At 38.1% G+C, this 13,195-nt stretch overlaps 1 protein-coding gene and 1 non-coding gene across 7 annotated transcripts in view; one reads left to right on the top strand and one right to left on the bottom strand.

The window, feature by feature from the left end:
- The window catches only part of LOC115839923 (recombining binding protein suppressor of hairless), a 231,606-nt gene that overhangs the window by 64,485 nt on the left and 153,926 nt on the right, over positions 1 to 13,195 (bottom strand). For 2 of the 6 annotated variants that reach the window (XM_060299220.2, XM_030832230.3), the window contains exon 2: positions 9,873 to 10,055. The exons of the other annotated variants lie outside the window; for them this stretch is intronic. In XM_060299220.2, the coding sequence (XP_060155203.1) occupies positions 9,873 to 9,889 (17 nt within the window). In that variant the 5' untranslated portion in view covers positions 9,890 to 10,055. The remainder of the gene's footprint in view (positions 1 to 9,872; positions 10,056 to 13,195) is intronic. 6 annotated transcript variants of the gene reach the window in all.
- TRNAW-CCA (transfer RNA tryptophan (anticodon CCA)) lies at positions 5,216 to 5,288 on the top strand. The gene has a single exon. It is a non-coding gene; the product is annotated as a tRNA-Trp (tRNA).

The raw sequence follows: 13,195 nt of genomic DNA, 5'->3' as shown, positions 1-13,195 counted from the left end.
CAAACGAATCAACAGACAAAGGGTTAATCTCCAAAATATACGAACAGCTCATGCAGCTCAATATTAAAAAAACAAACAACCCAATCAAAAAATGGGCAGAAGACCTAAATAGACATTTCTCCAAAGAAGACATACAGATAGCCAAGAAGCACATGAAAAGCTGCTCGACATCACTAATTATTAGAGAAATGCAAATCAAAAGTACAATGAGGTATCACCTCACAACAGTTAGAATAGGCATCATCAGAAAATCTACAAACAACAAATGCTGGAGAGGGTGTGGAGAAAAGGGAACCCTCTTGCAGTGTTGGTGAGAATGTAAATTGATACAGCCACTATGGAGAGCAGTATGGAGGTTCCTTAAAAAACTAAAAACAGAATTACCATATCACCCACCAATCCCACTACTAGGCATATACCCAGAGAAAACCATAATTCAAAAAGACACATGCACCCCAATGTTCATTGCAGCACTATTTACAATAGCCAGGTCATGGAAGCAACATAAATGCCCATTGACAGATGAATGGATGAACAAGATGTGGTACATATATACAATAGAATATAACTCAGCCATAAAAAGGAACGAAATTGGGTCATTTGTAGAGACTGGATGCATCTAGAGACTGTCATACAGAGTGAAGTCAGGAAGAAGAAAACAAATATCATATATTAACGCATATATGTGGAACCTAGAAAAATGGTACAGATGAACCAGTTTGCAGGGCAGAAACAGAGACACAGATGTAGAGAACAAACGTATGGACACCAAGGGGGGAAAGCAGGGGGTTGGGGGTGGTGGTGTGATGAACTGGGAGATTGGGATTGGCATGTATACACTGATGTATATAAAATGGATGACTAATAAGAACCTACTGTATAAAAAAATAAATATTCAAAAAAAAATGTAACTAGAGTATAATGTCCATGATTTTCCATGTAGTCTGCAGTAAGATAGAATTTAATTACACTTCAATTCTGGATACTAACATATGCAGAGGTATGAATATAAAAATTATGAAAAGATTATTAAATGTACTAACTGACCCTAAACGTTTCTATGCTATAGTATAGACCCGTTTTGCTTCAGTGAGGGGTCAACAAAAAACCTGAAAGGAAACCTTTCATTACACTCCCAATACTTCCGCTACTGACTAAATTTTATAATTGTAAAGGATAATTTTTTCTTTGATTACTAGAAAGTGAAAAAATATTTTCTAAAGCTATAAATGCATATAATTGAGGCAGTCTAAAGACATCTGCTGTGGGAGCATACCTTAGCTATTGCATAAACAGACACACATGTTCACGCATATCTGTAGGGCAAATTTTTGATGATTACTCTTTCGTATTCCCTGCACAAAGACAATATGTTATATTGTTCATGTGATAGTGTCTACCCTATCAATCATAATTTCACAAAGTACATTTTTTTTTCTGAGTTGAAAAGGACCAAGAATACGTAGAAAATTCAATTTTCTAAAAATTATAAAGACAGTACCAGCCCAATCTCTATCAAACCATTTTTTGGCCAATTTCTTAAATAGCCAAACCTCTAGGATACAGTTTGGTATTCTAAAATATTTGAATTCTGCAGTGCATCTGCCTTTTATTATAATTTTTTTTGCTGTACGCAGGCCTCTCACCGTAGTGGCCCCTCCCGTTGCGCAGCACAGGCTCCGGACGCGCAGGCTCAGCGGCCATGGCTCACCAGCCCAGCCGCTCCGCGGCATGTGGGATCCTTCCGGACTGGGGCACGAACCCGTGTCCCCTGCATCGGCAGGCGGACTCTCAGCCACTGCGCCACCAGGGAAGCCCCTATTTCCCTTTTAAATAACACAGACCAGAACATTTATGGATGTGTAACCAAAATAAGGTCTAATTCATAAAGGAAAGACTACGATTCTGGTTTACAAGGAGTTAAACCTTTTCAAAGAAGCCTGTCCCTAAGGGAAAAAAATAAAAGATGGCAATTATCATTTTAAAACATGCAAAATAGGACAGTGAAGGGAGACTATTCAATAAACAAAAATAATAAAGTGGTCAAAATTCGTATATTCAGAATAGGGAAGAAAAGATTTCCAGAATGTTTTTTATAACACCACTGCATGAATAAGGAAATGCCTTTCTGCTTGAGTGTTTATACCCAAAACAATACATTTCTTTTGAACCGTAACTTAACTTTCTGTTATCACGTCATGTTATAACAATCAAACCTAATTTTTGTGGTAAAGCCAAAAACCACTCTGAAGAAGTGGTCTTAACCACAATTCAAAGCTTAAAGAATGGCTTTTCTGCCAAACCTTATCTGAGCCATTAACCTGTCATGCTTTCATACACTGCTAGGACCAAAAAGGCAGGCCCAGCAGCTAGCATCTGCTCAGGCAAGCCTCACAAGGAGGGGCCATGGGGCTCTGCAAGGGGAATACACAACACGGGCACGGAGGTTGATGGTACAAAATCTGGCAGCAAACTGCTTTGCCTTGGGTGGTACAATAGGCAGCCTAATACTTCAACAACCATCTGAGGATCCTTGGCTTGGCACAGGCAAAAGAAAGATTCTGAATTGAGAATCACCATAAAGTGATTAAAAGTATAGACCATGAGTAAATTATAGTAGTAAAACACTAGAACAGGAGGCAAAAGCCTTGGGATTTGATAGCAGCAATGAGGAAAACAAGTCTATACTCTTAGCAGGTGTAGACTTAACTGTCACAGTTTGGGCCATTCATGCTATATATTTACTTGGTATTTTGCTGTGCTATGAGTTCAAATTATGTAAAGCTGTTGTGTTACAAATTTACTAGTTAACTGGCTAGTCAACTGCCCCTAACATCAGCTGTCTAACTAGAAAATATGAGGGCACAGTTTTTCTTTAAAGATGAGCTGCTCGGGCTTCCCTGGTAGCGCAGTGGTTGAGAGTCCGCCTGCCGATGCAGGGGACACGGGTTCGTGCCCCGGTCCAGGAAGATCCCACATGCCGCGGAGCGGCTGGGCCCGTGAACCATGGCCGCTGAGCCTGCGCGTCCGGAGCCTGTGTTCCGCAACGGGAGGGGCCCCACAACAGTGAGAGGCCCGCGCACCGGAAAAAAAAAAAAAAAAAAAAAAAAGATGAGTTGCTCCATTGCAGCAGCTAATTCTTAACATTCCTTTCTAACCAACTTCTACACATGCATGTTCCCTAAAGACACTATGGTCTCTCTTCTCTACAGTACTAGTATTATTGACCTCTTCCCCTCATTCTTGCCTTCCATCACAAGCAATTCACTGACAAATGCTATCAGCTGCATTCCCAAATTATCTTCTATATCTCCACTCCCTGATTCCATAAGGTTAGATGAAGCTCTTATTACAACTTGTATATCCATAGCATCCTAAACTGGCCTCATGCAGTAAAACAGACAAGCACATAAAAACAAACAGAATATATCCACTTATATATGCTCTCATTTAACTCTCATTAACAATTCTGATAGGCATTATTTCAAACTTAGAAGGGAAAACTGAAGCTTAAAGTCACAAGGTAGGACTTTCCTCTGTTTCTGATTACACACTGACCATACTAGGATTGAAGATTACATATAAATATATAAGGAAGCCATAGCCTAGTCTTTAAACCACTTTACTTTGCCTTCGCAAAATAATTGTTTTTTCCCCAATTTTAACTTCTATTTGCTTTTATCCATTAAACAAACCACCTATCATATGAAAATTTATTTAAATGTTTCAGAAAAATCACTTCTTAACTTGTAAACTATTTCTCAGCAAACCAGAACTGCTGATTCTCAAGGATGAAACGCTGTAGTAATCCAACTAGGGAAAACGGAACGATGCCACATTTAAATAAACCAGGAAAATCTGACTGTGTTAACAGCTCTAGGAATTAGTCAAATCTAGAGCCTTTAAAGAATTATAAGTATCCCAGTAACGAAGAAAATGCCAACCTGTTTCCATAATAAACTGAAGATGCACAGGGGATTTTTTTAGGCTGTAACTTTTATGCTGGACAAATTTGTTTTAATGGCATTAGTGTACATTAGAGAAATATGCCCAACACTATAAGCATGTATTGTTCATAATTAAAATTGACTCAACTGCATAAAATATTAAGTTTTCAAATGCAATTCTGTACACAGTGTGTGCTCACTAAGCGAATGAACCATAATAATAGCAAGTCATCTTGCTAAAAGGATAACAAAACAGTCATGAAATCGTAGCTCTTAAACTATAATATTATTTAGACCAACTATTTTGAATTAACAAATGATTATGAACAAACTGATCTGAAATGTCTAAGTTATTTTCTACAGTGGAGGAAAAAATTATAAATGGTCCACCAAACGAGTTCATACTAACTTCACAAATTTTATAAGAGAAAAAGGAATTAACTATTTTACCAAGTCCAAAGAGTTAAAACGATGATTAACTTCCTCACCCTAATGAAACTGTCTACTTTTCCCATAAAGAATGCCCTGCAAAGACACCATGCTATAGGTAATTACTGTTACTCGCACTACAACAGCAATGTAGTTTAATGTGGTATGCTGACACTTCAAAAAAGTGATAATCCATGTTGTTGGCAGATTCTATTAGGAAGTGGTATCAAGATCTAAATGGGGCTACAAACAATACAGCCGAAAAGAGGTCCTTAGAAGTTTATGTTCTTTCATGTAATTTTGTTGAGTCTAAAACTAATTGCTAGGAAAACTTACATACACCAGGTGTAAGTCTTCAGCAATTTCACGCAGGCAATTTTTTTATTGTTTTTCTGTGGTACGCGGGTACGCGGGGCTCTCACTGTTGTGGCCTCTCCCGTTGCAGAGCACAGGCTCCGGACGCGCAGGCTCAGCGGCCATGGCTCACGGACCCAGCCTCTCCGCAGCATGTGGGATCTTCCTGGACCAGGGCACGAACCCGTGTCCCCTGCATCGTCAGGCGGACTCTCAACCATGCGCCACCAAGGAAGCCCGAAAACATCTTTTTAAATACTCTCCAAGAATCTAACCTTCATTCTTAGAGAGTGTTTTTGACTTGTTTTCAGTAACCAAAAGTATACTGGAGCGATATCTAACAGCTGACCCAGTAATTTATAACATGCTCTTTCTTCTAATCCTAGACCTGCGGTTGGGGTGCTGCCTCCGGTCAGTTCTCTCAGTTCTTGGCCAATTAAACTAGAAGGTAGTTTAGTTTCTTCCTAAACTACACTTCAGGGACTTCCCTGGTGGTCCAGTGGCTAAGACTCCGTGCTTCCAGTGCAGGGGGCCCAGGTTCAATCCCTGGTCAGGGAACTAGATCCCATGTGCCGCAACTAAAGATCCCGCATGCTGCAACTAACAAAAGATCCCACTTGCAACAACTAAGATCCTGCCTACCACAACTAAGACCCGGCACAGCCAAATAAATCAATAAATATTTTTTAAAATAAAAAAAAAACTACACTTTAGGAGGAAAAATCTTTGAAAGAAAAAGATGACAAGCTGCTCTTGTGCGTTATGATAACCAAAGTAAAAGGAACACAGTTGTGCACAAACAAATGCCACAAAGTGACAACATGAAACCTTGCACTCAACAGGATAAGCAGCATGAGGCAGAAAGTGATGACGTTGGAAGTAAATATGACTGAAATAATGATGAAAAGTTAAGCAATGCTACTGATAAGAGGAGAAAAGGTTGGACAGTCTGGAAGAAGACCAGGTTGGGGTGGGGGTGGGGGGACACTTGGGGAAACAGTAATAGAAAAAAGGGATTCAACTCTCCCATTCTCTGAATCCACAGGTTCTTGTTCCCTGCCCGCATCACTAGCAACAGTATGTCTTTACGCACTGACGCAAAGACAAGCCACCAACGTGAAGGCAGTTAACCCACGGGGCGGAAGGGAGGTGGGGTTTCTTTACCTATCTTCTGTAATTCCAAAAGATAATTTCTAGGTTTAATACATCATACCCAATTCAGAGCAGGAACATATATGTTTTTGACTCAATTTCCAAGAACTTGCAGAGAAACATGAATTGTACTTATTATCTTTTGGCCTCTTATTTTGGCAAAGATTTTTATCCATTGTTCAACTCCCGAGTGTAGAAAACTAATGTACAAATTCCATTGTTGTGAAACAATTTACCAGAAATCTTCATTCTCGTATTGTTTTCTAGGAAGGAGGAAACTGTATTTCAAACACAATCTTAAAACATGAATATGCTGATACTGTACTACTCTGAAGCTTTACTTTTTAAAAAATATTCACCAGAAACTCTGTGATCATCTTCAATATATCTGTAAAGCAACTATCTGCTGTTATGAGGATACTGGAATAGGCAGAGGCACTAATCCAAGAAAAATAAAATTTTAAATATTATCAAAATTCTCACAAAAACAGAAGTTCTAACATTTGACTACCTTAAATATTTGTGACGTATCTAATTTAAGGTTAATTTTTTGGCAACATTAAACTTTTATATTTACCTTCTGAAGTAAAAGTACCTGGTATATGAAAAAGTCCTAAGATACAAGGAATGGGAAAATGAAGTGGGTGGATTTTAGTATGTATCATCAGTTTTTTGGTACTTTTTAATTGCATGGGTCATTTTCATCAATGCAAAGAAAGTAAATTCCTTCACAACTAGGAAATATTATAAATTTCTTACCTATGAGCCTTTAAATATTTACGAGGGCAAGCAAGCAAGAAAACACACACACATACACACACCCCAAATAACACAACAAAAAACAAGGTTTCATAGCTAACTGTTTCCTACTGTCAGAGAGAAAACTACTGAGCTAACAATCCTGTTTCAGATATCTGAAGTCTTCTCTGGCTGAGGTCAGTTTGGCAATATGGATTTATAAGACTGAGTGCCATACAGTTTCCCAGATGATCATTAACAGAACTTAGGTCTGCAATACAGTACACATAAATACCCTCAAAACAAGAGTTTTACAGAACTATACCATATGATCCATTCATGGCATTTCCTATCCTGTTTTTTTCTGCTTCATATAATTTGCAGGGTGGGGGGGAGTAGGGGAGGATAGCAACTTATTGAATTGACTCCAGAATGGGCTACCACTGGCAGTTTGAAAACCACTGATCTATGAGTTGATTAACACATTAACAGAATGCATGCCAAGGGGCAGTTTACTAGATTACTCTACTTGATAAAATATCCTTAGTTAATGCCACTCATCAGCTGCTGCTATTATGTTCCCCTTTTCTCCCTGCTCCTTAGATATTCTCCTGTAACGCAAAGCATGGTAGGAAGATCCTTGAAGATGATATAGAGAATATGGCATACCATTAGAAGCCACAGACTGGAACCTATCCTGGTCGCTTTTTCTCAGCAAGGAAAAACAATATAAACCTAATACCACATCTCAGGGACATCTGTGACTATGGGAGGCATACACTGAGTGGAACCAAAACGATCCAAGCAACATACACATAAATGTGCATATATCTTGTTTATTTCAGCTTTTTTAAAAAAATGAAACAAGTTTTTTTAAAAAATGCTCTTTTCTACATTCACTGCACTGATTTTATTTTCTATTACAATACATGTCTTAATGCTGATCATAACCCCCACTAAATCGAGTTCTTAACCAACTAAATCGAGTTCTTGACCCACTAGTGAATGGGCTGAAACCTGCAATTTGAAAAACACAGCTTTAAAGGACACACAAATCGACCTAGCAGGATAAGAGGACCAGAGATAAATTACCAGTCTCCAGTGGCCACCTTCTTTCACTGATGAGAAAAAAGCTCAAACAATTGAAAACATTAGTCAAAGAGTGATTGTTTATTTAACTCTAGGAAGATCATAGAAGAAAGTATAAGATTCAAGAAAATAAATAATGTAATAGCATCTCACCCCGCAGAAAAGAGGTTCCTGATCTGGCATTTAATAATCATCATCAGGCTTCCCCGGTGGCGCAGTGGTTGGGAATCCACCTGCCAATGTGAGGGACATGGGTTCGAGCCCTGGTCCAGGAAGATCCCACATGCTGCGGAGCAACTAAGCCCGTGTGCCACAACTACTGAGCCTGTGCTCTAGAGCCCACAAGCCACAACTACTGAAGCCCATGCGCCTAGAGCCCGTGCTCTGCAACAAGAGAAGCCACTGCAATGAGAAGCTCGTGCACCACAACGAAGAGTCACTCGTCGCAACTAGAGAAAGCCCGCAGGCAGCAACAAAGACCTAACGCAGCCAAAAATAAATAAAATAAAATAAATTAAAAAATAAATAAATAAAAATAATCATCACTGTTAATCTAACACTGGCTTCTTGCATGCTCAATCCTACACTAAATGTGTATGGAATTTATTTTTATATATGTGTGTGTATATATACATATAAACACACACATATAATGCAATATATAATTACGGTATTATATTTTTAATACACAAGTTTATTTTTTTTCCAGATCATTCTTTCAACCTGTCAAAACAAAAAAAGTAGTGCCAGATTTGAAACACAGATCAGCTGGCCGCAGAATCTAAGCTCTTAACCACCTAGCTATAAACTCTTCCAAAGAGAAAGGAGTTCCCAAATCTGGCTGTGCATCAAGAATCCTCTGTGGCATTAAAACAAAACAAACAGATGCCCAAGTACTACCCTAAAAAGAGATTTTTTTTTTTAAGTTGAAGTAGCAAATATTATGGAGAAATATATTTTGTAAACAATGTATCAAATACCGTCTCCAACCAAAGAAACCATCTTTTTGGAGAGTAGACACTGTTGTATTGGACATAAAATACCTGGTTGAACTTGGTTAACAGGCAGCTGACTTCACCTTGAAACTTGATTCACTGTCATTATAGACCAGAATTTAATATAAAGCAGTTTTGTCTTAGGTTTAATAACTAAATTCCATTAATAATTTAACTGCTGACATGTCAAGAGGATCTTAACATAAGGTAGACTGATAAAAATTACAGGCTGCACCAAAGTATTTCTATTACACTTATATATCCATGATTTAAACATCTATCTTCCCAACATGTTTTCCTTCATTACCTAAAAGATAAAGAATTTTGAACCCGATGTAACTTTATGAACTCAGCATTCTCCCTGGGCTGATTCACTTCCACTACCCCAAGAAAACATCCAGTAGCAAGCAAACAGTACAAAATTAGGTTTCCAAGGTTTCCAATAATTAAGAAATGGTTTTGACTACATCACTCAAATAAAATGTTATGAACACAAAAACTTTAAAGATTTTTGATGGTTAAGTGGGTAATATGAAGCCTAGAATTACCACTACTAGCAACCACAAGTAACAGTGGGACTACATACCACAAACACATGAAAGATTAACTGTATACATATGGTGGTGAAGAGACAACAATCACAGTATTAGTAAAGAATTACTCATTTTCCTCTCAGTAAAAATTCTTTGTAAAAGACAAAAACAAGCACAAACTATAAATGGTCCAAGTAAAAATTATTTCGTTTGGTCAAATTAATACTCCAACTGAAGAACTGTATCCAATTATTTCCTGTTCAGGCTACCATGAAATGACAGCACTACAGAGAAACTAGTCTATGATGTAAACCAGAAAGATAATTACAGACTAACATATGAATAATCACTAAACTATTTCGTGAAAGAAACTATAGCCCATTACTATTAAAATCTAGCAAAAATATCTACCCTAGTGTCTCCTATAACCATATCTCAAAGGGGGGTGGGGAATCACTCAACAAGCTTGTGATACATGGTTTTTTTACAACAAAAAATACTTTTGCCATAACTCCATAACCACATCTGCAATCTAAATATTAAAATATCTTAAAATATGCAATAATTAAATATAGAACCATGAGTGTTCACTCTACACATGACCTTGGGGCCGCTGGAAGATTTCTAAAGCATACCTTTTAATCCACGCCATGGTACTTCAAGAACATGTTAAGGTAAGCCACAGGCTGGAACACTTCGATGCACCTCAAAACACCTCAGCCAGTTTATCTGTATCATTCTCCTTTCCTTTTGAGATCATAATGGTTCCGAAGAACTATAATGCTTCCATTGGAATGACAGTTTCATAATTTCAATGACTTAAAAACAAAAACAAAAAATAAGAACTTAAGTGTTGGTATGTTAAGCCACTAGTGAGTGCACTGTGTTAATTGCTGCCACGGCTAAGAAAAACAAAGCAGCTACTGCTACTACCACGTAACATTTTTAATATGACCCTGATGTGAATGAGGAGGAGTACATGCTTAGTGGTCAGAGTGACAGCCCTTGCTTTATAGAGATCTATCCAAAGCCCACAAATCTCTTTACCCCAACTGATTCTTCAGTTTTCTTCTCAAGGAATGAAAATAACCTAAAAGACAGGTCTGAATACTTGGTAGGTGCCAGGTTCACCTCTGACCAACTATTCTGTGTTGAATGAGAGCTGGAAATCACCCACACACCTGCATAAAAGGGAACTCATTAATAGACACAACAGGGATTCCTTCAAACAATGCCCCTTCTGGTGTTAATATTACTGAATCATTTTAATTCCATGGAAGTCATTAAACTGTAAAAAGTTACAGTTTCTAAAGCTTACTTCTATGAAGAGCATGCAGATAAATGAACAGATCCATGGCTAACTATCAGGTTTTAGTGTTTCTCTGTGATTGCCTTGACAGGTTACCTGATTCCTCCTTCCTCCTCATCCCACTCCACCTTTCTTACATAAAAACATTAAAAACACTTCATTACTTAAATGATACAGTAAGAAGTCTATGTATCACATTTTAAATCTAAGAATTCATTCTACTTCTGCTTCAAGTTTGGCACTCTATAGTTACAAGAAAGAACGAATACTCAACCTACACAAAGGAAGTAAAACTGATAAATTATCAGTTATACACATACATTTATGTCATAAAGCAGTTAACATTACTTTAGGATGACTGATAGGAAACTTTTAATAAAAGCAAGCAATAAAAGGGGCTTCCAAGGAAAGAAAGTAGCTGGGAGAGGTTTGTTATACTCTGGGTTTATGGGGCAGCTCGTGCAAAGGTTAATAGACAAGGAATGGCAGACAACAAAGTTTCCCAGCTAGAGCTAAAAAGTACGTGCTAAAGACAAAGAGAAATTATTTCCTGTTTGAAAGGGTAGATTCAACTGATGAAAACATTTCAGGTCCGCTGTCAGGAAAATTACATATTCCTGAGATTTAGATTTATTGCAGGTTGTAGGGAATACAGACTACAAAATGTAGGTCACTCTTCAGAAAGCTGGTAATAGTGGCATAATTGGGAAAATACTAATGAAGAACAGAAACAAGGGCCCTGGTCCAATGAAATCACTGTAGCCACAACCATCTTTAAAACTGATCATTTTACCGCTTTAGTGCAACTCCCCAACCCTTCCCCCTCCAGCTTAAAACCTTTCAAAGGCTCTATATGTGTTACAAGCTCCTGGGAGGAAACACACATTGTTTCCTACTCTCTGTTCCTCCATGTTTCCTATACTCTGTTCCTCCAAATAAACTCTGGACTATCAGGTTAATGTTCCTGAAGTACAGTTCCTCCCTTGCACATAAAGAATGATGTTAATCACTGGGAAACAAGGCAGGATATAAATACATTAGATAATAAAGGAAAGAATAAAAGCCTAGGTCTGTAACACTTACTCATTATCTCATTTAATTTTTCATAACGCCATTTTACAGAGGAGAAAACTGACACTCTGTGGTCAAGTGACTGACCAAAGAAAACACGCAATATGAGAAAAGAACTAGGCCTTCAATCTAGACCCTCTAGCTGGAATTTCAACACTTGTTCTATGCAACATTGTTGTAAAATATTGCTGGAGGAAGGAGGTGGTATTGGGGCTAACATTTGTTGACAATATGCCAAGAATCATGCTAGGGACTTAATGGTATTTTATTTCATCCTGATTTACCACTCATAAGACTGACTAGTTGCCTCCTTTTACAGGTGAGGAGATTCAGGCTCATAGACACTTAAGCATTAATCTGTTCAACATAATGCATCTGAGACTGAAAGAGGTTGGTCAGATATTGTCTCATATGTCCAACCCTAAAACTCACACTCACGTTGCTTTGCCAATCTATCTCCCAGAAGCAATCAGAAGAAATCAAATCCAAACTTGTTTTATTTTTCAACCTGGCTGATCTAACAATAATCTAATTTTATAAATGCTGCTGACTCAAAATGTAGTCAGTGTATATAAACAGATTTTTTAGCTATGGTTTAACAAGAGACTATATGCACATTCACTAAAGCCACTAAGAAGGCTTAGAATCATATTTAATAACTCAAATCAGAAAGTTCATTTGATTCTTACAAATGAGATCCAGTTTTTTCATGAAGTTATGCACTTGAAGATCTTTTAAAACTGACTTGTAAATCATGGTAGTTATCAATATAAATTTTAGTTGACAAAACAAAAATAAGCATAGAAGTTATTTTCCTTAAGAGGGTGCACTACCATGTTTCCCATGGACTGCTGTTACCAGTCCTTAGCCTCATGGAAAGCAAACCATTTATTAGGTGAGGGAGGTGAGGCCATTCAGTCAGATTATCAGTAATTAAAAAAAAAAAAAGAGAGAGCAAGCAGATGGTCAGCTCTCTACAATGCTTCAAACCATGTTAAACTAAGAGTAACAAAAAGCACTGGAAAAATTCCCCAAATTAAGGACAGGAAACTCCTAAGTAACTTCAAATTTGAACAGAATCCAGCACTCACGTTGCATTCCAAAACTGCCTGCAGAAGCGATCAACAGAACTACTATACCAGTGTTTTTGGTAACAAGTTAGATGACTCAAAGAAACCATTTTTTAAATTGCTGAAACAGAATTTTGCAGAATTACCATATTTAAGGGTTCAAAACTATTACAGGAAGAAATTAAATAGTCATTTAACAAATCTTCATCAGGGACTTCCCTGGTGGCGCAGTGGTTAAGAATCCGCCTCACAATGCAGGGGACGTGGGTTTGATCCCTGGTCTGGGAAGATCCCACATGCTGTGGAGCAACTAAACCCGTGCACCACAACTACTGAGCCTGAGCGCCAGAGCCCACAACCCACAACTACTGAAGCCCACACACTGCAACTACTGAAGCCCGCGTGCTGCAACTACTGAAGCCCCGTGCCTAGAGCCCGTGCTCCGCCACAAGAGAAGCCACCGCAATGAGAAGCCCGAGTGCCAAAACGAAGGGTAGCCCCTGTTCGC

Source organism: Globicephala melas, chromosome 5 (genome assembly GCF_963455315.2).
Source record: "Globicephala melas chromosome 5, mGloMel1.2, whole genome shotgun sequence".
NCBI lineage: Eukaryota > Metazoa > Chordata > Mammalia > Artiodactyla > Delphinidae > Globicephala > Globicephala melas.
This window is presented reverse-complemented; position numbering and strand designations above follow the sequence as displayed.